General features: G+C 37.8%; 1 protein-coding gene across 2 annotated transcripts in view; it reads left to right on the forward strand.

Moving 5' to 3' along the window:
* Window positions 1–27,251, forward strand: part of LOC134630494 (MAM domain-containing glycosylphosphatidylinositol anchor protein 1) — a 183,874-nt gene that overhangs the window by 96,145 nt on the left and 60,478 nt on the right. For both annotated transcript variants that reach the window (XM_063477818.1, XM_063477826.1), the window contains exons 5-6: window positions 11,083–11,279; window positions 13,495–13,627. In XM_063477818.1, the coding sequence (XP_063333888.1) occupies window positions 11,083–11,279; window positions 13,495–13,627 (330 nt within the window). The remainder of the gene's footprint in view (window positions 1–11,082; window positions 11,280–13,494; window positions 13,628–27,251) is intronic.

Here is a 27,251-nt window from a genome sequence, read left to right on the forward strand (position 1 = left end):
AATATCTTCCGGTCAATAAGGCTGATCAGATTTTAGCGGGTCCCTTTTCACTCAACCGTCATCAATTTGCCAGTATTCACGGCCCCTCTGGGCCATTTATTGACATGGTGGTAGAGGGGGAGGGGTGGTAAAATAAGGTGTAATTTGAGTGTGCAAGGGTGAAAGAAGGTATAACTCTCATCGTCCATTATATTCGCTTAAAGCAGCAGTGGAGTGATTTCTGCTCTGGTATGTAGTTGTTCATTTTAGTGATATTAATAATAAATCCTTGCAGACATGGCTAACTCTCTTGCTGGCCACTATTTTTAGTGACATCTGAATGCGCTAAGAGATGGAAATGTGGGGCTGTAAACTGAGTAACTGACGGTGAAAGTTTCATTTCCATTCCTTTCATTTATTTATTTTTTTATTTATTTTTACTGCCCTCACAGGTAGGATGGCTGTTCAAATTAGCTAACCCCAACTAGCCAAAGACCTATCTAGTTTGGCGTCTGTATTCATCAGTGCCATAAGGCCAGGCCCATTTTAATATTATTTTATGGCGGTGGCATTTTTCATCCAGCCACTATCCAATAACTTCCAACTTTGATTTTATGGCTTTGCATTTCCCCTTTTTTTCATCCATGTTTCAGCATGCCCCTATATCCTGCTTAAATTATCCACTTTTTATTCTTATTCTCCTGCTCTTTACCTCTACTATCTTCTCACATTTGACTCAATCAGTAGTTTTTGACCCTTTTCTTTTGTATACTTATTTCTTTGTTTTTCTCCACCCTTTTTCTCTCACATTGTCTTTACCCTCCTCTTTTTTCCATTTATGACCAGCTGCAGTGGGCTAGGTAATGAAGGCAGTGTTATAAAGTATGGGACGTGCCTTGGGGCAGACTCAGAGCCTGGGTATTGGCAGATAGAAAAATTGAAATAGGATGAGGATGGAGACAGAAGGGCATAGACTGAAGGATTACGTAGAAGGCCATGAAACAGAGAAATGATCCAAGATTAGAAAAATGTAGGAAAACATTAAAGCGACAAAGAAAGTCATCGCTAGTATGAAAACATTTTTTCTCACTTTGCCAGCATTTCTACAAAATCTTGTATAGACTAAGGCATGGTTTAGACATTTGCAGGGAATCTTTGTAGAGCCTTAAACATAACCACTGAAGTGGAAATCATCATTGTCGACATTTATGCTTGTGCTGGTGCAGGTGTTCATTGCCGTGTGGTCATGTCCCAGTGCTTTATATGTGGTGCTAGCCATAATAGAAACTGTTTTCGCAGGAGTAAACATATTTACTATCTGTACATATGTAAATATTTACATATTTAGACTCGGGACAATAACCCCAAAACTGAGCAAATATGTGGGCGACATATGTGATCTTTATCCAGAAGAGTGCAGACCTAGGAACAGCAAAAGTACTGCAGAGGACTGTCATGCTTCCAGGCCTCTGGTAGCTTGCCGGTGGTGGTTAAGGGTGGTATATATACACTATATTGCCAAAAGTATTTACTCACCCATCCAAATTATTGAATGCAGGTGTTCCAATCACTTCCATGGCCTCATGTGTGTAAAATCAAGCACCTAGGTGTGCAGACTGCTTCTGCAAACATTTGTATAAGAATTGGTGGCTCTCAGGAGCTCAGTGAATTCCAACATGGTACCCTGATAGGCTGCCACCTTTACAACTAGTCCAGTCTTGAAATGTTCTTACAAGTAAACATTCTACTGTGAACTGTTGGTGGTATTACAACAAAGTGGAAGTAACTGGGAATGAAAGCAACTCAGACACAAATTGGTAGGCCACATAAAATCATAGAGCAAGGTCAGTAAACGCTAAGGTGCATAGTGTGCAGAGATCATCAACATTCTTCATAATCAGTCGCTAAAGACCTCCGAACTACATGTGCTCTTCAGATTAGCTCAAGCACAGAGAGCTTTATGAAACAGGTTTCCATGGTTGAGCAGCTGCATCCAAACCTTACATCACCAAGCACAATACAAACCAGATGCAGTGGTGTAAAGCATGCTTCCACTACTCTAGAGTGTGTGGACAAGTCCAGTCCAGTGAAGGCAGACAAACGAATACTTTTGGCAATACTCATATATGTATATAGTATTGCCATGAGTATATATATACTCATGTGTACACACACACACACGTGTCAATAAATTTTGTGGAGAAAAGAAGCAGGACATTATAAAGCCACTAATCTCAGTCAATCCAAACCTAAAACCAGTTCAGAGCTATTCTGTAAAACCTTTGCAGGTGTTCCAGCCTGGGGAAATACTCCCTGTCTCTATATAAAAAGTAGGGAAGGGCAAAAACCCCAGAAGAGACACTAAGAGATAAATAATGTAAAGAAACCACCAAATAAACCAGAAAATAACACCCGGAAAAATTTGAAATGGGCATCTAGGTGCACTACCACAAACGCAAGGTGGTAAATTTTGTTAAGAGTGGGCTAACTCAGCACTTTCTGAGTGCAGGCGGCGCTGTTGGTGGGGAGAGCTGCACAAATCAGTCTGGAGAGTAGGCAATAACCATCTTACCAACAGGCGGGTGGGGTTATTCTGTGCTAAAGCATTGCCTAATAGCCTCTATGTTTTGCTCTGGGCAATTTGTGAAATAATACTTGGAGGACTGTGGGTGGTGTGAAATGCAGTATTTTGGTTTAGCAGAGCCTCCGTGATGGAGTTTATCCTCTTAGTAAAGTTGTACACACTCCTGACAAACTTTTTAAAATTATTTTTACTTGCTTATCGATATGCTTAATCAACTAAAAATCAGATGAGTGTAGTAGAAAGTTTTTTAAATTTATGGTTTTGTCCAGCCCCAAAGCCAACTAGTTGCAGCAGATGGATGAGTATTTCCTTCCCACTTCCGCCAAGTGCTTGCTCAAAGGGGGCCATTTATTGAGATTTCCTTTCTATTTTTGTAGGGTCTTTACCTTATAATATAAAGCCTTGAGGTGCCTTGAGGCAAACGCTGTTGTGATTTGGTGCTATATAAATAAAATGGAATTGAATTGAACTGAATTCAGTGAAAGAGAAGCTGGCCAGGCGGTCACTTGATAAACAAAAAAAAAAGAAGATCTGCTTCCTGTCTGATCAAACCAGCCAAGTGTCCTTTATCAGCTGCTTTGTAAAGTTTTGCTTCTGATAAAAATGATAACAAATACATCATGCAAATGAAGAGGTCAACACAGCAGCTTCACTTTTGTAATCCACGGGAGTGAATGAACTTTAATCTAATGAGCTGTGAGCTGTTCAGGGTGGATAGATGAACAGGATTCTGAGATTGCTAGAGTTGCTTTATTCAAACTTATATTGTCCATGAGGTGAATAGCTGCATGTGTGACAGTGTAGTGTTGTTGTGTATGTTTAAAACTTCTCATGTTCCATATTGTTTGTCCAAAGTGGGGTAAGTTACAAAAGCATTCCCACCGTCTCAGTGACTGCTGATCAGATCATATTCTCACACCTAGTGTTATCTTGGGATTCTTCCTGTTCTTATCTGTTTATGTATTCGCTGCCCCCTATTAACCAGGAACAAGTAAAGTTTTGCCAGAATGCCACTTTAGTATCTGGACAAGATCAACAGAAGTTGTCCAGAGTTGTTTTAATAAAGAGATTGTGCATATTGCCCCTGAGTCCAGTGTTCACCTTGAGACACAACACAATAAAGCACAAGCACTTTAATAACTTTAAGACCAGCAGCCGCCTATATTACAAGGTGTATCTCTATATATTTTCTCTATACATATTATTGCCATGGTCCACTGTGCTATACACGCAACAAAGCTAATTAAATATGCAAAAAGCATCTGCCATCTGGCCATGCCCAACAGTATGCTATGGATGTGTCTGCATGGTTGAGAGGAAATTGTCTAAGTATATATACTTGCGAGATGGATGAATGGATGGATGGATGGATGCGGCTGATACACCATGACCTAAGCATTCAAAGGAACATAGGAGGAGTACAAAGGGCATCCTTTATCCATCCTGCTCCCCATAGATATCTTCAGAAGCGATTTACGGGGACATAGAAGGACTTTCTTGTTTTTGTCCTTAGGGGCTACAGCAAGGGACCTAAGATTCATGTGTTATTGTGGCGCTGAGGAAATTGTGTGTATTGGGGTTGGTGATTGCGTACTTGTATATGTAGACGTATCACTCTGTGTGTGTGTGTGTGTGTGTGTGTGTGTGTGTGTGTGTGTGTGTGTGTGTACATACTATTGCATAACATTGTGTGAGCCTATGCAACTTTTCTTGTGTTCCTGCGTGTGAGAGATTGTGTGTTATTTTAACCCAGAGGCTAAGTGAATGAACTGTGCTTTTGCATCCTTTAACACCCTCTTTGCTGTCACTACCGCTGTGCAGTTACACTGTCACACTCACGGTAAATAACCGTGCCCAAATTAGTCTTTTTATGGCCTAAAAGAATAGAGTCACACCATCATGAATGTTTAATACATTTTCCCAGGCTCTTTGCTGACAAAAGCATAATTAAGGCTCGCACATAACACGCTGCCTCAACGAAAATGCACCATTTTCAGCAAATTCAAGAGTGGTAGTTTGGGAGAAGACTCACAGTGTTGTTCTTCCTAACCACACTCCTGTGCCTTGCTATTAAACCTAACAGCAGAACATGTACACAAGTTGCTGCAGAGGTTGCAATCTTTTTTGCATTTATTGTAATCGTGGTTTAACAGTAGTTTTACGCTGAAGAAACTACATGTATTGTGTATTGACATGATGTGTTCTTTGTGCATGTGTAAAGCAAGCGCCTAACTAAATGGTCTGTGTGTTTAAATTAGTTTAATCTCATTACTTGACTGCCAATGCTTTTTATCTTTCTGGATACGTAGGATGTTCATACTTCCAGATGAACAGAATCAACTTTTTGGGATATCCTTACCTGGATGATTGAGCATGCATGAAGGCATAATTTGTGTGTTAAAAGAAAAAAAAGTGATTTATATTATTACACTAAAAACTAAACTAAACAAATTTAGCACGGAAAATCAGAATAAATCAACCTTTACTTCCAAACATTGCATTTTAAATACAGGCAATGCTCTCGTTATTTCCAAATGTGGGCCTCGTGCATGTTTTATGCCGTCTTTAAGGCAATGTCTATGAGCAGAATGCTGAATAATTGACGAGATGCGAAGCTGGATCAAACGGCAAGTCTGCCTCTGTTTGTGCCTCTCTGTATGCGCAGACTTTTCCTGCTGTGTGTGCTGCTATGAGCTTCCATTAGTGTTTGTGTGTGGTCAATGGTATAAAAGAATGTGTTTTCAGACTCTGTAAATACCTACAGATGTATGCAAATGTGAGCTTGACAAAAAACAGCTCAAGTATTATTATTTTTTAATCCCTTACCTGGTTTGATGATGACTTACTGTATTGCTGCGGACTGGAACAAACTTTTAAAATAGAAACTCAAAATTTTAAATGACCAAACATCCTATTTTTATATAAAATATCATAAATGAAACTTGACCTTTGGTAAGGTTGAGCTGTAGTAAAATGTTACAAGTTCATATCATTATTTAAATACAGTACATACAGTGCATAACTCTGGCAACTATGAAATGCAATAATTTAATAATAAATATGGGTTTTAAAAAAATTATATTCTGTTTAATTCCATTTTTAACACTATGTTCAAACTTTTTTGGGGGAAAAATTGTTACATGTATTAGGAGGTACTAAATCCACTACTTACCCAATCACTCACACACACAGACTCTATTGTACACTATTGTACACTCACACTCAATTGAGCCTGTCATCTTCTCTAATGGCCATCTACTCCTAGAGAGCTATTAGAGTACAGGACATGTTATTGGAAATCAAAGAGGATTTGGAGTCCAGAGCATCCTCCTGCAGGAGTAAGTACCTAGCAGAGGTCAGCTTGTTACAAAAACACACTCTGTCAACTCTGACCGCCAGGATGGATTAGTAAATCTCTGCTTCCTTCATTTTAATGGTTACTCTGGTTATTTTAACAAAATGATGGCATGCAGGCACATTTTTAATCTATGAAAGATGCATGCTGCACATGTGTGTGATGCTGTAAATTTACATTTTCCTCTTGTTATGTCTTTGTTAACTGTGTTAACAGCTTAAATGCATTTATTAAGTGTTATTTGCCAGTAGCTTAGATCCTTGCAAATGAGACTGGGATAGATGTGTAAATCAGACTTTATAGATATAATTCATGGTAACCTTAACAGTAAGCTTAAAATGACATTTTTAAAATTACATGTCTTTCAGTGATACTTTCAGTATACTTTCAGTAGAGTACAGGACATGTTATTCAGTAATGTATATACCTTTACATATTGTACATATATTTAATACTTTTTAGATTAGCCATTTTTATATTTTGCTTGTTTTACATTATTGTATTTTGCACAACTCTGTTGCTTGTGAAGCTCGCACACAAGAATTTCACTCACATGTACTGTACCAGTGTACCTGCACATGTGATGTGACAATAAAAGTGATTTGATTTGATTTTGATTTTATTGGAAATCAAAGAGGATTTGCAGTCCAGAGCATCCTCCTGCAGGAGTAAGTACCTAGCAGAGGACTTTCAGTGATACTTTCAGTATCACTTCTTAGTGGGTTTAAATTGGGTATATCTCTTTAATAATATTAGATAAAATTTCGGGTTGAGACTTCAGAACAAAAAACAGCAGTTTCTTATTTCTCAATAATAAAGAAATTTCAGCGGGACTAACTGAATCTGATTGCTTGATCAGAAATTTTAAAACATCGCTGAATAACCCTTTCTCGATTAACTTGTAAGTGAGATAAGACTTTGTCATAAAGGTCTGACTTTTTTCTTATTTTCAGAATTCATGTGTAACTAAAATTTATACATGAATTATGTGCTGTGTGTTACTCGACAAAAATCCATTCATTTTCTTCTGTTTATCCTTAACAGGGTTGCAGGGGGGCTGCAGTCTATCTAAGCTATTGTAGGGTGAGAGGCGGGGTACACCTTGAACAGGTCACCAGTCTTACACAGGGCTAACACAGAGAGACAGACAACCATTCACACTTACAAGCATCTATGGGCAATTTAAAATCACCAGTTAACCTAACACCAATTGCATGACTGGGTTGTGGGAGAAAGCCAGAGTACCTGGAAACAACATACAAACTGTGTCAAACTCAGGACCTTCTTGCTGTGAGGCAACAATGGTAACCACCACACCACCTTAAATGGTAAATGGCCTGTATTTGTATAGCGCTTTACTAGCCCCTAAGGACCCCAAAGCGCTTTATACACTCAGTCATCCACACATTCACACACTGGTGATGGCAAGCTACATTGTAGCCACAGCCGCCCTGGGGCACACTGACAGAGACAAGGCTGCCGGACACTGGCGCCACCGGGCCCTCTGACCACCACCAGTAGGCAACGGGTGAAGTGTCTTGCCCAAGGACACAACGACTGAGACTGTTGGAGCCAGGGCTCGAACCGGCAACCTTCCGATTACAAGACGAACTGCCAACTCCTGAGCCACGATCGCCCCTTAGATTAAAAAAAATTAAAGACTTAACAAGACAGATGATGAAATGGAACAAGTAAAGTGTGATCTTTCCTAGATATCATAGCTTTTAGCTGGTACCTGTTACTGCTGTCTAGATTTATGAAAGAAACTATAGTTAAAGGCAGCTAATGTGGACTCCATTACTGCACATTTGTTTTTCAGCACTGTAATTATAAAATGCAATCTTACATAGTGTTTGGGAAAAAAAATCTCTATTCGCAGGCATCTATCCAAGCTAAGGGCCACTTTAAGAGAGAACTAAAGGTGTCTTTGAGTCAGCACCACTGTGTGGTGTCTAAGCAGAAAACAATGCCAGACCCCCAGAGCAGAGATGTGCATTAAAAGCTGTGGCTAACAAAAGCCACACAGTGCAATTGATCTAAACTGTGTGCAAAGGCAGGACTTTGGGGAAATCAGAAACTTCATTAAAGTTTCATATTGTATTTCTGTGCACTTGCAGTTTCACCCTGTCTCTATTTACTTAAAGGCCCATACTGAGCAAAGTTAGAGTTCCCCTCTGGTTTTGCATCGCAAAAGCTTTAACAGCGCAACTGTTTTTCAGAAAAAAATCAAAGAAGCATTGTCATTGTTTCCAAATATAAACAAAAATTACACTTTTGTGTTCAAGAAATGCTTCTTTTAATATTAGTTTTGAGTTCTTGCACCATTTCTTACGTCAGGTTATGTTGATGATAGTTTGAATTATCCATATTTTCATGACGCAATCATAATGTAAGGCCATGCCAGAATATATTAACCCAGGGAAAAAAAGTATCTCTTGGGCAATATGTGTAATATAGAATCAGAATGCATGACCACACAGTGTGGACCACCACATCGACTATTTACATTTGTTTATACTCTCTTTGTATCGTCTTCTCTTTGTGGCAGGCTTTCCACCTTCTCATTCAAACGGGAAATATGCAGAATGCCAACAAATCACACATTGCACTGACTCTCTGGCAGACACACAAGCACACACCACACATACTACTGGGGCATTAGTCAGCTAGGGTTCCCCTTGCGCTGCAAATGATCTGTGAAAAATATACAGAAATCCTTTGCCAGTCCTGGACAGATAAATGCACACATTCACATGCACCTATTCACAAATTCAAGTATACAAAGGTGCTAGCTCCGTTTCCAAATCTCTTTCACACACACATGCGCACATGGCAGAACCACGAGGCAGATATCATTGATAGCTTCCCAGGTTTGAAGGCCTTTTCCTGGCAGAGGCTGCTAGAAATACTGGTACAACTCACTGTCTAGTTTCTTGCTGGGCCTTTTGTCTCAAGCTGTGGCTTCATAAATCACAATATCCTTTAAGAGTGGAAAACCATAGAATCAGGTGAGCACTTTACAAAGCTTAGAACTACTTCACTAAAAAAAAACCCAACTAAAACAAACAAATGTAGTACAAAACAAGTGTACTGTATTAAAGTAAGCAGCTTAGTCAGCTCAGATTGTGTATAAGTTGGATGAAAAAAAGTGTAGATAATAAAATGTGCAATAAAATCATGTCATAAAAATGTACAACGAAGCAGGACTATACTACAGCCAGTGCATACTTTGTAGATCCACTGCAGTAAAGATATAATCCAGAAAAAAAAATATTTGCATGCATGAATTGTCAAGTGGTCCTCCCACAAGACTCACCTGGCAGGTAATTGGTGATTCCAGATTGCCCATAGGTTCTGGCTATGAGAGTGTATCTATTATGGCTAGTACTCAACCCCTTTCCGAACACATTAATTTGGCTAAATGGTTAGGGAAATGATGGATGAATGGAGATAACTTGGAAAATAATTGTATAACATAGAAGCATAATATTTGCTTTATTCAGTGTTTCAAGACATTGTTTTGATAAGAATTTATTTAATTAGGTTGCACGTTTCCAGTGGAATACTCAAGCGACTGCATTTGTTTTGTGTTTGTTTTGTTAAATTATTTTGAAGATGATTTGATAAAACAACTGTAGTCACAAGTGTTCGCATGCGGTTTATGTGTTGTACAGATCCTGACTCGCCTTTATTTCCCAAGGTATTCAAAAAGGTTACTGCACACTGTAAAGCAAGGTCCTATGATTTAGTAAACATTCCCATGATCCTTTTATTTTAAAAAGGAGTTGTTTCTCATGCAATGTCTGGTTTATTTGTAGCCACTTCAATGCGCTTAAGTTGCCTCTGTGAGTTTATGTCTCAGTCTGCCTCTGAGCTCTAACCTTCAAACTACAAAAGTGCTCTGATGCTATGTTCAGGCTGTACACACTTTGATATAGTTCTAGATGTGTGTGAGTGCATGCATGTGCATATGGCTGTGTGTGTGAAGCACAGCCCTCATGTGACAACGGTGCCCTTTTCAACAACAAACTCACAAATCAACCATGCTTAGCTACACATTGTTTCTCTCAAATGTCTCCAGCCAAAAATACAAATGCTTCCCTCCTTACTGCATCGCATGAGCCCTGCTGTGCTCACATCCAGTGATGTCAAGCAACATAGTCGTTACATTCGCAGCTCACATTTTTCCATAGCTTGCAACTTAAGTGTGCTGTAGGTGAGATGAGTTGACACAATAGACAGGAGGTGAAGGGCAGGAGGTGCAAAGAGAAAGAAAAAGGTGGTGAGCAGGAAGGGGAGAAGTAAAATGGAGTGGGGAGCAAAGAGAGGAACCTTTGGTGTTGGTAGAAATTGTTTCTATAATGTTTGAAGGCTGCAACAGTCCAATTAGGCTGCAAAGAATCAGAATTACACACACGCACACACACACACACACACACACACACACACACACACAGACACACACACACAGACACACACACAGAGACCACTCTGCCCTGTAAGAGATAGAAGCAGAGAGCGAGGAGGAGAGGATAGAAAGGAAGGGATGGTGATGTGGAGTGAAAGTGGCAGTGAGTTTTGTAGAGATGGCAGAAACCAGGGGAGAGCAGCCTCTGTGCTCGTGACAGCAGCTGAAATCCTATCCACTGGAGGAAAAGGGAGACGACACTTCCATGAAGGAAATGCCCAGGAAAAATGAAGCAAGTGGGGGGAAAAGGGGGATTAAAAAAATGACAGAAAAAAAATATGAAGGCGCAGTGTGCGAGAGTCACAGCAAGAGATGGAAATGGTAAACACAGAAATCTTTGGACATTTGTGCTCCTTGGAAAATAAAATAAATAGGTGACTGTTTGGACAGCTTTGGTCAGTGTGGGTGGGCAACAAACTAGAACTGTTTGCTTTATTTACAAGTATTATCCCATATATCAGATCTCATCCCTGCTACAAATTATTGCCAGTGTTTTCCCCTGAAAAAAAAGCCTCAAAGCCATGAAAAGCCTTTGTAACTGCAAAGGCTATGAAGAGATTGTGATTTTATAAAACTGTATTTTGTGGTTATTTATTTCCCTGTGTGATGGAGTAAGAGCTTAATGTGCAATCTTCTCCCTGCAGCATTATCAAAGTCTTTATAGTTTTACTGTTTTCTTCACCGTCTATTTTGCAGATCTTGATATACCAGTTCTGACAGTACACCAGACCATCAGCGATGTGCGCGGCAGTTACTACCAAGAGAAGACAGTATTCCTGCGCTGCACCGTCAACTCCAACCCTCCCGCACGCTTCATCTGGAAACGTGGGGATATGCTCATCGAGCAGAGCAAAGACAATGGAGTGGACATTTATGAGCCTCTTTACACTCAGGTACACATGAACACGTACAGCTCACAAACGCTCTGCCAGGTGTGGAGTCGCTCCCTGCTTTCTGCCCTTACCTTCCCATTTCAACCCTGTTCTTTTCTGCCATCAAGACAAAGCCTCACCCAGCTGAACATATTTAATTCTCTCGTGATTATTAATTGAATATGTCTCACATTCAATGTTTACTTAGACAGTGTTGTGGAATTAGTGTCGACGTAAGGTTGTCATAGGAATTGAACTGTCTCTTTCTTAAACCTCTCCCCTGAAGAGCAATTATCCAATAATTCTCCACGGCAAGACTGATAAGCTTTGGATTTGCTGAAACTATGCATGTTTTACTTGGCATTAAAGGACAATGAATCTGTACCGCTGTTTAACATGATTTGATTCCATGTGTATTATCAGTGACCTGTGGAGCTGTATGTATCAGACAGTTAGCAAGATATATCATTTAGATGGATTTATTTTTATGATAGCAATAATTTCATTGTAACCTGCAACACTGTTTTGATTACATTATTCAGTGTGTGACACTACGCTTACCTTTCAAGTCAGTGTGACACTCTGAAGTGGAAGAAGCCCTTTAATGCTCCGTATCAGCTTTGCATACAGTACAACTAAGGCTAACTACAATTTTATGTCATATTATTTTGTGCAGTTACAGGTTATATCACAAAAAAGACATTTCAATACATATATTTAAATACATAATATGTTGTGGATGCTAGTCCTGGACTCTTCACCCGTTGACGGTCTAACTTACTTTTAGTAAATATGCATCCTCCATATTCAGTGTTTTATGTGAGACATTCATGTAATAACTGAAACATAACTTCATAATTTGAAGCAGATTTAGTTTTAAACTTTCAAAACAATATATCTCTTATTAATCTCTTTCACTATTTCATGCAACTAATATTGACTTGATTAAGCTAGACAGTTGCAGTTGATAATACACATTATCAACTGCATCATGTGTTGCTGTGGGTTTCTCTGTGGTAGTCAGATAGACCTGTTTTGCATAAAAATTACTGAAGTAATTACTGTGAAAATACTATAAGCTACGAAATCCAAGTAAAACAACAAAAAATTACCATGGGCCAGGCGTAATAGGTTCAATTAACTTTAATAACGTGGCCCTTTTTAATGACTAAAATTTTCATTAATCAATCTATGCAAATATATCCCAAAAACTCTAGAAATATACTATGTCAGGAAGCCTAGAACTGGAATGCCTTAGCAAACACATGAATAATTATGTATTACACTTTTACATTGTTGTTCATATTAGCATTATGAGATTGTTTTTCTTCCTTTCTATCAACATTAAGACAAGCACACTTTTAATTAGGTTAAAATGAACTGGCCATCAAGTTGAACAGTCAGTTACTTGTTCATTTACCCAGCAATATCTGGTAAGCTGAAAAAACTGCCAAATAAACAGTCCCCAAGCTTCATCCCCAGGCTGAGCACACAATTGTTCAGTTAGTACAACTGTTCCCATTTTCTTCACTTATCAAAGCACCAGTCAGCAACAAAGCAGAGCCCCTGGAGTTCAATTAACCAGCCAGCAAAGCTCTTCTCAGGGCTGCCTAAGACACTGCCTACTGTATCAGACTCAAAACCTTGATCTGAAAATCATCAGTGATGTTAAGAGATGTGTGACTGCTTTTGTGTGTCCAAGTCAGTGTGTGTATGACTACATGAGAAGAAGCGAGCACACTGCTGAGATTGCAAGTATTGCTTTCAGAAATAGAGAGAAGATGAACAGATTTAGTTTTTATTTTTGAACCAGATCAGTTTCATTTTCCCGATGGTTGCATGTGAAAGCTATTTGGAATGTACCAATCAAATGACAATGAATGAATATTTGAAATGCTTCAGTTGATAACCAGAGCGTGCAATATACAAGGGCAGGATGTGTGTGTGCATGTATCTATGTTAATATTTGAGCTTCTCTCAGTTTGTATTTAACCCGGTTCAGCATACTAAAGCTCATCAAAAATTAAAAAGACTTTTGCACAAGATTACAGCCCAGTTTAAAAGAGACTGAAATAAAAGCTCTGGGTTTTCAGGTTTATGGATTACGATGAAAATATGATTTTTGTTTATTATGTTTATATTAATGTTAATGTGATTAAATTAATTCTCAGATGATTCTTTTTACAGCACAATAATCCAGCATGATGTTGTATGATGTCCTGTTTCTCCTATTCAGGGTGAGACCAAGGTGCTGAAGCTGAAGAATCTCAGACCCAAGGACTTTGCTGATTATACCTGTCAGGTGTCAGTCCGCAATGTGTGTAACATCAAAGACAAGTCCGTCACCTTCAGGCTGACAAATGCTACAAGTAAGTTTTTTTAATTTGTATTTCATTATCATTACAGTTCACAGAATTTATGGGTGATACATTCCTAAAACACCCGGGAATTGTGAAAACCCACAAATTTGGGACGGGGTAAAAGAAAATTACCAATAGATTTTTACATTTTAAACCCAAAATATGTGTTTGGGCTTTAAGAAGAACAAAACAAAAAACATGAGAACTCTCACTGAAACACTCGAGATAGCTACATGTATGGGTATGGGGTACACTGTACTCTACAGTGCTGTATTATTATGTATGTATGTATTATTATTATTATTATTGTTGCTGCTGTTGTTGTTCTTTTTTGTTGTTAATATTATTCTTATTATTATTATTAACAAAAGACAAACCATCAAATGTCATTAATTTATCATTTTATTTTGTTTATTTATTACATTAATGATTTCTTTGAACTGTTCTTTTTCCAGGGTGGGATGATTTCACAGCATACATCTTTAATCACTATATATAGATATCCTCACTAATATTTGGTTAAAGGTTCATTAGTAAGTTGCACCATGACCATGTGCTTTTGATGGCCAACAATAAGCTTAATTCCGGTTGGATATTTAACCACTCCTCCTGGCAGAATTGGTAGAGTTTAAGTAAACTGGTTGGTTTTCGAGCACAGACCTGACTTTTCAGTGTAGTCTTCACATTTTCAACTGGGTTGAGGTTGGGACTTTGAGAAGGCCAGTCCAGAGGCTTAATTTGGAGTTAGTCCTCCTCCTTTATTTTTCCATCCACTTGGTGCAACATACCAGTACCACTTGCAGCAAAACAGTCCCAGAGCATGACTGTACCACCTTGACAGTTATAGTATAGTCTTCTTAGGTTAGAAAGCATCACCTTTACTCTTCCAAACATACCTCTTGTCCTGTCAAATAGCTGAATCTTTGTCGTGTCTGGCTATAAAAACTTTCTCAACCAGTTATTTGGCTAGCCAATTGTCCAGACACATCCAAATAACTTATGCTTATGCACATTTGTTTGGGAATCTGATCTGGGAATCTGCAAACTTTCTTAGAATGGCTCACACATATCTTCCCCACTTGTGTAAATCCACTATTATCCTTCCTAAATCTTCACTGAGTTCCTTGGACTTTGCTGTATTTATTTCCTGTATTTTGTATTTCCTATATAGTGGCAAATCCAATAAGTAAATTTTTTGCTTATGTTGGAAAAAAACCTGACTGTTTTGATCAATCATGATCATGAGAAATGAAAAAGCCATGGACTAGTCAATAGAAAAGTCAAAAGAAAGCGTAGAACCGTTAGCACCGCTTATTAAGAGATTTCAGTGAGTGCATTTATACATTTGAGCCTATATGTATACTTGTGTGACCCTGTGTGGATTAGAGAAAATCTCAAATAATTTCAGACTTGTGCACATAATTCTTGTTCTTCACATTCAGTAAAGATGTATGTGGTACAGTCATTTCAACTTGGAAAAAGAACTGTTTAAAGAAATCTTTATCAATCAAACCCAGAATTACCAAGATAATTATGTCCATGATGAATGTATATACATTTCTTACCACAACTGTTTACAACAACTGTTTACAAGCCAAGATGTTTTATTTCTGTCGATGTGCAGAAATAAAACATCTTTTTCTCTTCCTCTAATAATTTCATCTTTTCTGACTATTCTGATCATGTTTGCTCTGTGATTGTGCAGGAATCTCTAGTTCTGTGTCTTTCTCTCATTGTTAAAGTGTCTCCTATCTTTACTTGTTCAGGAAATAGGATTCCTTTCTTCTTCCTCTTGTTTTCTCACTTCCTGTATGATCTCTCCCTCTGTCTTCTTTTCTCATAGTGAGTTTTTTTTCCCCTCTTGCTTTTGACTTTCCACTGAAATACGATCTCGTTCTATCTTCCTGACTCCCTCCCAGTGTAGGATATTGTCTATCTGTCTTGTTGTACGGTTGCTGAGAGCTCATCTCAGGGCCGTCAGCTGTAATTCAGTTGTCACACTCCCTGTTATCTCCAATTCACTTTGCACCGCTCTGTCCATCTCCACGCCATCGCCCGGCAACTCTGTTACTTACAACAACATTGTTGCCATTGACAACCCTGTCAGGTTTGTTACTGTCAGTACGGTATTCCACAAGGGAGAGGGCCATGCCTGTCTGAGCTGTATTTTTTAAATGATTTTTTTTCCTATTGTGTTTATTTTCTCCTCTTCCTCCTGTTCTAACTTAATTTTCTAAATGTCGGCTAGCCTAGATTGCTTGACAATTAAGTGTTTGATTTTTTTTTTGAAGGCCATTATTCAGTTATATTTATTTCCTTTCAGTAATTAGATTTAATTTATTTGACAAGAAGGTCCTTGTGAGATTTAATAAAACATGAGTGTTTTAAAACCCTACAAGGTTCTGTCTTTCTCTCACTGAGCCTTTACTCTCATAAGTTTACGCTAATTTTATTTAATTAATTTTAATTAGTGAATTGCAATTTTAGTTGAAAGCAGGCTGTTGAATAAACATGGAGCCTTAAAAGCTAAACAAGAGTTTAAAACTCCAAAAGATCAATATTCCCTCGACATACTGTTTAGTACTGCAGTATGTCAAGTATGTCATACTGCTAGTAAACACATCAGAGGGTCATATATGCAACCAAAGACTGGAATGTAGTGTTTTTTCTCAAAAAGCACATACAGTGATTGTAAAAATTGTTTTGTTTGTAGTGCAAATTTTTACAAGTATAAGTGTAATGTATGAAGATATATAGCAATTAAACACTACAGTACTATTGCAGCACAACATTAGGACACAGTAAATTTTTAACTTGAGTCCTGGTGAAAAGTTGTCCTGCACTTTGTATCCATCCGTCCATCTATCTTCTTCTACTTATTTCCATCTTCTACTTCTACTTACTCATAGGGCAATAGGTGAGATACGTCCTGTACTGGTGACCAGTCTGTCACAGGGCTAACACAGAGGTATACAACCATTCACACTCACGTTCTCACTTATGGCCACTGCATGTCTTTGGACTGTGGAAGGAAAACAGAGTACTTGGAAGGAAGCCGTGCAGACAAATGAAAAATATGTAAAATATGCAAAAGGACATAATTTGGAAGCTTTCCCAGTGTAGATCACATTAACTTCATTTTCCCTTTTGCTATGTTCTCAGTGGGACAAATCCCACCGCTGTTATTTGCCCCCCAGAAATAGGCATTTTGCAAGTTTACAGCCTTTATTATTAAAAATTATAAATTTCTACAATAGATCAGCTACTTTACACTTTCCTGTGAGACTGTGCTACTTTTCACTGGCAATAACAGTATATAGTATATATCAGCAACACTACAGAGTATATTTTTTTTTATGATGAGCACAAGGTTTTGTGACTCTTTTAAAATATATTTACAGGTTCTGAACTGAAGATGTTATCCAGTGAAAAATAAGGCCTCTTTTGAGATAAAAGACAAAGTTTCCCAGGAGTCTTCTAAAGTGTGCTAAAGGTGGGAAAGATAAAAGAAGTCAAAGAGAAGAAACTGTGACAAAGTTAGGAAGAAAATAAACAGAATTTGGCACCTCTGTTGTTAAAAAAAAGGAACGAAAAAGAGACGCACACGAGGACGAAACAACCAAAAAACTAACTGAATAAAAAAAAACAGATGGATACAGCTTACTGAAATATTTCAGAAAAACTAATAGTTAATAATTAATGCTAATAATTCAGTATTAGGCAAATCAGCTGTAGCTCAGAGACACCCAATTAATTAGAGCAGACAACACTTATAACACAATGTTTTCTTTTAAAAATATAGAGAACACACTTTTGATAGACAATGACCAAACGGACATGGCAACCAAACATGAACAATTTACCAGCGTTAAAATCAACAAGTAGGGAAGGAAAACAAACAGGTCTTCATGCTCCCGCTGTGTGAGATAGGGGTTCTTCACTACCATTGCCCCAGCCTTCTTCTCCTCCCCTCTTGGGCTCCTGTGGCTAAGATCAATTGTATTCCCACAGCGCACTCAACACACACACAAAGACACACACAGCAAACACAGCAATAAACGCCTGCCTGGCCCTGGCATCAGGGCTCAGAAGCTTGCCAAAGCAGCCAATCTGTCTGGACCTCACAGCCTCACAGACTGATGGAAAGCACACACCGCTTAGTGTGTGTATGTGTTTCTTTGTGTGCACATGTCTGTGGTTACAAAAGAAAGAGGAAAGAAATGTGGTTAAGGGGAGAGGGATGAAGTGTGATTATGTCTGAGTGTGCGCTTTTCTTCACTTCCTAACCTGCCCTAACAGAGCACAGATATCTAATGAGATAAACTGTTTAAATAAAGAATAGAGAGAACTGCATTTCCTAAAACAAATCCAGATTAACTGCATTAACAAGTTTATATACCTTAGACTTCTGCACCATTTTGAAATACTCACATAAATACACTTAAGATACTCCTAAATCATCTAAATCACTAATACTACCTAAAGGCACGCCATGAAAACACCTAGTAATGGAAAAGCAAATGTTTGCAAATTTCAGGTCTCAAATTTTATAGCACATATTTTGATACCTTAAACAAAAATAAATAAGAATAAAAAATTAGACTTGATCTCAAAAGAAAACAAACATTTCCTTTCACGGGTGTAAACATTCTCTCAGAAAATTACATCTGTAGACTCAGATCTCCAAAAATGAATTGCAGTATAAAACTGAAATAAATAAAGTGACAGATGCAGAAACAAAGAAAATGACACAAAGAACAGAAATACACAGGGGGCAAAGGGAGGGAGAGGTATAAACAGATGGACACAAAGATGGAAATAGAGAGATTGTAAAAGACAAAAGCAGACAGCAAGTTGCTTTTTTATCTTCTATAATATTCTTTTAATGAGCATATTTTGCTTTTCCTCACTGAGCCCCTTGTTTGTCCTTGTGTACCACTCACCGCTTTGATTAGATACATCCAACTAGGTCACACGATTACTGCTGATTCACCGCACTGGGACAAGGGGATTGATTGATTTTTATATTATAATCCTACCCTAGGATTTTCGTACTGGCTTCTGCCCTCTAGTAACCGTCATCAGAGACCAAATCCTCTTCCCTTGCCTCTCATAAAGAAGAACATGAGGGCATACTCTGGAGCTTGTCATGTTATTTAAAGTGGTAGCGTACAAGGGTTTAGGGGGTAATGGAACATGAACTGGATGTGTGGCATTGAGTAACTTAGATGGACTTTCACCATAAGTGAAAAATAATCTAGTATTAGTAATACATTGCATGTTTAAAAAAGTGGGAAAATATGCATGAGAGAATATATGTGTCAAAACCCATAAATCAACTATTATAACCTCCTGCTCCCTATTTTAAAGGTTTTAAAGTAATTTTCTCTTCATATCTTCTCGTAATTTTATGTCTATATTAAACAAAAAGAAAGAGGAGAGGCCAATTTGTTTAACCAAGTCGATTCGAAGTGAATAACTTCTGTCATACAATAAATTACTAATCTGACCTAAAATATTCTGTAATAGTGGCACCTGCAAGTATGTGTGCGTGTGCTCTTGTGATTTGGCACTATTCAAATAACACTGAATTGAAATGAAATGGAAAAACTGAAACTCTTCTCTATACACAAAGAAGAGTACACAAATTGTCAGGTTTGTTAAATAATTTACAGTTAATATAGATCACAGACTTCTGACAAGTTCTTACTGTGTGCCTTTGATTAAGTTAGAAACTCCACTTATTATGTAGCTCCTGGTGTCAATGTAGATTTTTTTTGAAGATTTTTTCCTCCTGCTACAATGACATAAATGGAACACATTTTATGGGAAAAAACAAACAACAAGAAACAAGGACACATACACAAAAATTGGGAGAATTTAATTTGTACGTGCAAGTTTATTTAGTGTTTTATTGATTATTATAACACATACCACACTATACCTTCAAGATAATATGGCAGTTGTACAATTGCATGATATATATTATTATTATCAATAGGAGGCTAATCCTACTGCAAATGAATTCCCCCTTGAAAAGTTGAAGATCAATGGGCAATCTGCAATAATCCTCACTACACTAAAACCTCTCGTAGGACATTTTATTGCACCTGTGCAGTCAGTTTTATGTAAGGCTATAATCCATGCCAGGAAAGGGTTATGTGACAGAGAGAGAGAGAAAGAGAGACCAGACATATATTTAAACAGAATTTAAAAAGCAAAATATTGTTTTAAAACTGATGCTTGTGCATCCATTATATTTACTTTTTTTAATTGTATTATTTATATAGAAATATAAAACTGTATTGAATGGTATGTCCAGGCTGCATGGTGTACCCCCACTTAAAACATTTCACCATTCAGTTCATAAATTTCTCTGACATTTCTTCATCACTCTCAAATCCACTCTAGTTAGGGGATCACTGTGGGGATATGTACAGCCACACCACAGGCAAGAATCGATTTGCTCTCAAGGCTGCCTTGATCATTTTTTGTGAAGTCATTGGTCGGGGCTTTAAGAGTCTGAGAATTTTCTCTGAATTTGAACGTTAGAGTTAAAAAAATATATATATAGCTTTAAAAATTGAAGGAATTTTGAATACGGTCTTTTTCGGGGACAGTTTGCATTGCACTTTTTCACACTTTTTTACCCATGAGCAACACAAAAATTGCATTTTGGGATATTTTAGGATATTTGCATTTCTATATTGGATTCAGCTGTGTCAGAGTATTTTGTCTGTGGCTTACAATTAAATATTTCAAAACGCTTTGTTGAGAAACACTTGACTTCAAAGTGACAACGTCTGCCTTTTCTTTGATTGAAATTAAACTGCAGTTGAAATTAAATATAAATTTTCTTCTTTTCCTTCTTATATAAATTCAATTTTAATTGTCTTCTTTTTCATCACTCGAGGCTCACGGTAGTTTTTCAATGGTTAAAATAGTTTAAAATTATATTATTTAAATGGATGTCTTTAATTGTCTATCTTTGATGACCATTGTTGTGATCTGATATAATATAAATAAAACTGAGTTGAACTGAATTGAAATTGAATAAACTTTATATTAGCTTTTAATAAACAGCATATTCCAAGGCCCAGCCTTTCTTTGCTTCAGAATATTTTTTCTGTTGTATAGCTGCCAACCCTTCATTTTACAATCACGCCCTAAACTTTTACTCATATTACTACCGATGATCAGCAAAAAAGTGTCGATTGCTACTTGATCTCCAAACCCATTGGCCAGCCTGCAATCCCGCCATATTTCTGACTAACTTGACGATGGTGACAAGCGCTGTGCTGAGTACAATACACAAACATACAGCTCTTGTCAGCTTACACCTCTCTCCAAACCTTTAAGCTTTTATTTCCAGCCAATTTCCCCCCAGTAACCCCTGTGCTTTTACCTTAGAGACAAATTAAATCTCAAACCGGTTACACGGGATGACGGTGAGAGAGAAAGCAAACCATAGGGTTTTTAAAAAAATGCAGGATGGAAGGCTGAGGCCGAGGTATGACAGAGATGCGAAGACGTGAAAAGAGAGAATACTGAAGATACGGAGATGACAAACTGACAGAGAGTTAAAGGAAGAGAGGAAGTCGAAGTGTGTGCATGGAAAAGAGAGGCATTTGTTACCTGGTTGTAAACCACTGTGCTGCACATAAATCCCATTACTTTGGGAAGAGCATTGGCTGATCCCTCCGTTACCGTCACCCACGCATCCCCAGGAAATTGAAGCTATAATTCTCAAATCCTCTGTTCCTCCCCATTGCCTAACTCTCACTTTTTTTTCGTCTTCCCAGATTTTCTCTCCATTTTCACCGCTTTTTTTTCTGTGACTTAAATATTTAATTAGTTTGTTTATTTGTTTTGCAAATTAATGATAGATCCCATCAACAGTCTGCAGAAAATGTTGTGAACTGAGATTAAAAAGTGAATAGGGTAGACCTTGCGCAAAAATAATTTTTCAATGTAGATGGATAAATGTTATAATTGTTATACCATCACTGGATTGAATGGCACTGTGATGGACTGATAACCTGTCCATTGTGTACCCCAGCTCTCGGCCCATTAAACATGGGATAGACTCAGACCCTTGAATTGAAAAAGCAGTTAAAATTGATGGATTGATAGATTGATGGATTTAAGTGATTTTTACACCCAGACAGAATAAATCACCAACAGTCGCCTTTGGATGGACTCAGTCCTATATATATTCTGGTTGATGACTTAACTCTTTAAAGGCTGTGGGACATAGGGGTAACTTTACAACAGAGCAGGAAGAAACTCTTAACATGTGCCTTATAGAGCTACCCTATAGACCCACTGTTTTATTTAAACCCAGTCTCTGGTCTACCTGACTTGTGTTTTAACTAGAGATGGCACGATACCACTTTTTTATGTCCGATACCGATACCGATATCATAAATTTGGATATCTGCCGATACCGATATTAATCCGATATAGTGTGTTTTTTAATCAATAAAACTGTTTTTTTTTTAATATCTTGCTGCATTTTGTATAAGTTCATACTCAAGTTTAAATAAACAACAACACTAAAGCTATTCTGTTATACCCAGTGTTGGGAAGGTTACTTTTAAAATGTATTCCACTACAGATTACAGAATATATGCCCCAAAATGTATTCTGTAACGTATTCCGTTACGTTACTCAATGAGGGTAACGTATTCTGAATACTTTGGATTACTTAATATATTATCATGCTGTTTACAACTACGTGAATGTACTATTGCTGTGATTTATTACTGTTACTGAAGGTCCACGGCTCCGAACCGTAGTAAAGGGACATCTCGCTAATACGGTGGGTTCCGTGTCGGGCTCGTAGCTGAAAACTAGCTTTACTTTGTTGTCTGGGTCAACTTTGCTAGCGAGAGACAGAGAGAGGCGTTGAAAGGCTGCTCCAACGGAACTTATTTTTTCCGGAGGAAAACACGAACACAGTGTACAGTTGAGTCTTAATAGCTTACTTACAAATGGGCTCGTCAGGCACTCTTCTTGGCTGCAGTGGTTATTATTATATTTACATGCTTCCAGCTCCCGTTTTTGCTCCGTGACAGCTCGGACTTTTCCTTTCTCTCCCTCCCTCGCTCACAGACACATAACGTGTATGGTAGTCCATTCTCGCTGCAGCACGGACTACACTGCCCATGAGGCTACATTCTTTAGGGCCATGCCTGTAGCATTCTGCCTTTTAGCTTAGCACAACAACAACAACAAAAAAGCGCTCTCTCACCCAGGAAACACGCAGAGAGAGAGAGCGTCACCCTGTAACCATGGCAACCGTAACGCTGCCGCCTGGAACAACAGAGCGTAGCTGTCAAACAAAACCCAAACAGTCCTGACCCGCGACAATATGAAACAGGAAAGTACCGCCGTGTAATCCATTTATTTCAACAAAGTAACTGTATTCCGAATACCACCTTTTTAAACGGTAACTGTAACGGAATACAGTTACTCATATTTTGTATTCTAAATACGTAACGGCGGTACATGTATTCCGTTACTCCCCAACACTGGTTATACCTGTATGTAAAAAATACACTGCACCCAAAATATTTCACAGTTCAGCAATACTGATCAATCTAATAAACTTAAACCTACTCCATCCTTCCTATTCTGGTATTTTAAAGAGTACTTAGCAGAAATATTAAGCAACCTAACTAATAGGGTTGCAAACTCCCAGCAAAAAAAAAAAAAAGGGAACCACCCCCCACCCTCCACCTCATGATGCTTAATCGACGTTATCAACTTTAATTTGATGCAGTGTGAAAAAAATGCACAGAAATAAATTATTTTTCAAGAATAATTAAATATATTCAACATCTTTCTTCTACAGAATTGCAGACTGCACAGATGGTACTTTCCCAAAGGAAAAAGTACTATAGCTTACTAGGGTATATTAGACTTAACAGTTACTATATACAGTAATGGACTTCTATACATTTTACATCAGATTAAAACTTTGGGTGTAAGATTCAGATAATTATTTATTAAAAGCTAGACATTTTAAATGAGAATAAGAACGATAAGTATGTCTTTGTGCCCCCTTTTCCCTGTTAATGCCCTATCGGCCCCCCTGGCTAAACTTTGCTAGATCCGCCCCTGCACAGTTACCATCCGTCAGCAAAGTAGAAAAGGATCCTGGTGTAGAAAGTAATATTAAATAAATTCTAACAACAGATTATCAAGGTTAAACGTGCTGCTGTTGTTCAGCCGCTGGTTTCCTCTTTCTGGTGCAAAGTGGGCCAAAAACAAAGAAGAGAGACGGACTCGCGACAGAAAAGCCGATCAGCTGATCATTAATCAGTTTCACGATTGAAGTAGCAGCAGGAAGGGGAGAGAGAGAGGCAGTCGCTCCATATATCGGTTGTTAAGCTTAACGTAGGTACGCTTTACAAACATTCAGAGATGAACTTACACACTTGCTTTACTTCTCTCTGGGATAACTTCCTCGGAGATGAAATGCTGGATTGCTAGCGAGGCTACAAATAAACACAGCCGCTCTATCACGTGAGCACACTGCTCCGACATGCTACGGTTACAAGCCGAGTTACGTCGTGTCGCAAGTTTTGTGAGGTGCTTTTTTGATATTTAATGGATCGGATTACATTTTTTAATTTCTCGCCGATATCCGATCCAGTAATTTAGGTCAGTATCGGACCGATACCGATACTTAATATCGGATCGGTCCATCTCTAGTTTTAACTATGCATCTATTAACCTAACCTACTATGTACAAACCCTACCTGGAAAAATGTGCAGACAGCTCAGACTTAATGATAAAATCAATTAGATCAGCATACAGTAGGGCTTTTCTACATTGCATCTCCAAAAAAACTTTATTTCACTGTAAATTAATTAAACAAACAGGCACATAACCAAGCATGAAAGTTTCTATTGAGGTTTGTTCAATGCTTAGAAGGGTTTGCAGGCCCACAGGGGTTTACTTTCCTTGTGCTGTGATTTGATACAATGGGAATAGACAGTGCTATTTATGTGCTGATTGCAGCTGTTACACCAGTGAAATTTCTTGTCAGCTTTGGAGCCATCACTAGTGAGGTTAGCTAAAGAGATATCCCATTAGTGTGTGTGTGTGTCTGTGTATGTGTGTGTGTGTGTGTGTGTGTGTGTGTGTGTGTGTGTGCATATGTGTGTTTGCTTGCACATTTTTGTTACCCATTAGAGTGGAAGAATGTTTGCGTTTGTGTGTAGAGCTCTGTGCACATTCTTGTATTAGTAGAAACATGCACCTGTAAACTTGTTTGTTAAAGCTCTGCACCACTTTCATTACGCCGATTGCAATCTGCTAAAAAAATAAATAAATAAAAAAATGAGAGAGATTAGATGAGAGGATGTAGTGCATGAAGTCTATTAGAATGAATTGCTTCCTGTACCCTATTGGTTTGGTCTCTTACTGAGGATTAACAGTCTCAGGTTGATAAAAGCCTAAATTCTTCTACTCCTTGTCCTCCAGAGCCCATTTAAAATTATGGCTGGAGAATTCTTAAATTAATTATAAGTCAATAGTTAGATAGAGAGATTATTAAATCTATTTATATTGAATAGCTTGAACATATTTTTTCAAACCCTTGCTAATGTTTCATACTATACAGTTCTTTTAGTCCCACAAAAGTACCTGAACGAATCATAAATCATAAATGATTGTCATAAATTATATGAATACGCATGACATGAATATGTGAGACAAAATACAAAAAAAGTAAACTAGAAAAATATGGGTTAAAGATGATAAAGATGCCTCTTTTAAATGTCCACGTTCATAAGTGAACTCCGACAAAGGACAGCTTGATTTCTACAGATGAATACTATTCTTTTTGCTTTTTTTTTAAGTGGTGGAAGAGTGATACATTGTCAAAGCCCTTTTAGTTTTTCAAGGACCTTCGTGAAGTATTGCTAGTGGTGTTTTTCGCAGGTGACAGATTGCACATATTGCTGCTTATAATTAAAACCAAACTATTGTGGATTCAATAAAAGATCTATACCTTAAAAATCTCTAAGCCTCTTTCATCCCTCATCATTCACCAGTGTGCTAATTAATTATTGCAAAAAATATATATTAGGAGCAAACATTAATGTTTACTTTTAATTTTATGTCTCCATATAGTAAAAAATTATATAAAAATCATCAACTTGTTGTATGTTTTACAAGTTCAAGCAAAACAATTATGTCCTTCAATTTTATTAACTGCATACAGCATGTGAAAAACCAGTTAAATCCTTTTTCTTATTCTTTTTAAGCATTCACTTAGCCAGATAGTTTAAGGGAGAGTTACACAGATGATTTCCAGCCAGAGAGCCGTACTGTAACAACCAAAGATTAGTGACTTGTGACCACTGAGCAGCTCCAGTAAAGAAACTGTGGTTTGACTGCTTCGCCCCAGGCTGTTTTTACTCTAGTTGATGAGGGAGGTGAAACCCTTTCTATTCTAGTGTACCAAAAAGATTTCTGCGGCAACTTGAAGGATTTAAATGGGTGACATTTTGGTCACAAGCTAATTTCTCTCAATGTTAACCTCCTGTCACCCCATCTACACCTTGTGGCAAGATATGCAAAAACCTATTACAAGATGTTGCAAATACTATTGCAGCCTACTAGAGCCATTTGAGTCTGCTGCTTAGACTGCTTAGGTTTACACTGAACTCAAATATATAATGAAACGTGTTTTTTATCATCTTTGAACTGTAAAAGAATCCATATTTGATGCTCCAAATAAGACAGAGACTCCTTTTAAACTAAGCAACACAGGAAGCCAAAATTGTTATGTACACAAAACTTGACTGAACATCCATTTACTGGTTTTACATAACTCTAAATTCCCACCGCCTGAATAGCTGAATTTAAAAAATATGTTTATTGCAACTGATTTGAAAATATCAAATAAATATGAAACAAAATAAATGAAAAAGTGGTATAGGATATGCCATTTAAACTTTGCCTTAATGTTTCCATTTGATATTTGTGCAGACAGCATTCTATATAGCATGTGGAAACCACAACGTGCATTACACGGTTTTCACTGTCGCTTTGGATGTACGTCTCCAAACATCATTGTAGGTGGTTAATATCACATTTTTCATATTGTCCCCTCTTCAACTTTGGCCCCAGCTTTTACTCTGTTGTCTTTTACTCTTTTACACTTAGTTTTTCCCCGTCGTGTAGTATGTGTCCCTATCCTCACTCCTCTGCCACTTTTTTTTTTTTCTTTGGAACATGCTGGGGTCCAATCGATTTCTTTCTGTGCCAACAGCATTTTTCAGCCTCTTTTGCAGTAGCATTACGGGTCATCTTGTACTTTTCTGTTAGGTCAGTCATAGGAAATAGAGGCAGTGACTAGGGGATGATATGAGAGCAGAACAGGGACCTGAATTACCTTTGGTACACTGATTAGTTTGTACGGAGAAAAGCTATATATTCAAAGACTCATGCTAAGACCCAGACAGCAAACAGACACTGAGATACAGGAACTGTGATGTTTTAATGTGTTGATTATCTTGCTACTTTTTAAGTCTGGTGTTGGTAATGTTTTATGTCATTTCATGTATCATGTCTATTCTTTTTATGTCTTTCACTATTTTATTATTCTTTAACTCA

Source organism: Pelmatolapia mariae, linkage group LG1 (genome assembly GCF_036321145.2).
Source record: "Pelmatolapia mariae isolate MD_Pm_ZW linkage group LG1, Pm_UMD_F_2, whole genome shotgun sequence".
Taxonomy (NCBI): Eukaryota; Metazoa; Chordata; class Actinopteri; order Cichliformes; family Cichlidae; genus Pelmatolapia; species Pelmatolapia mariae.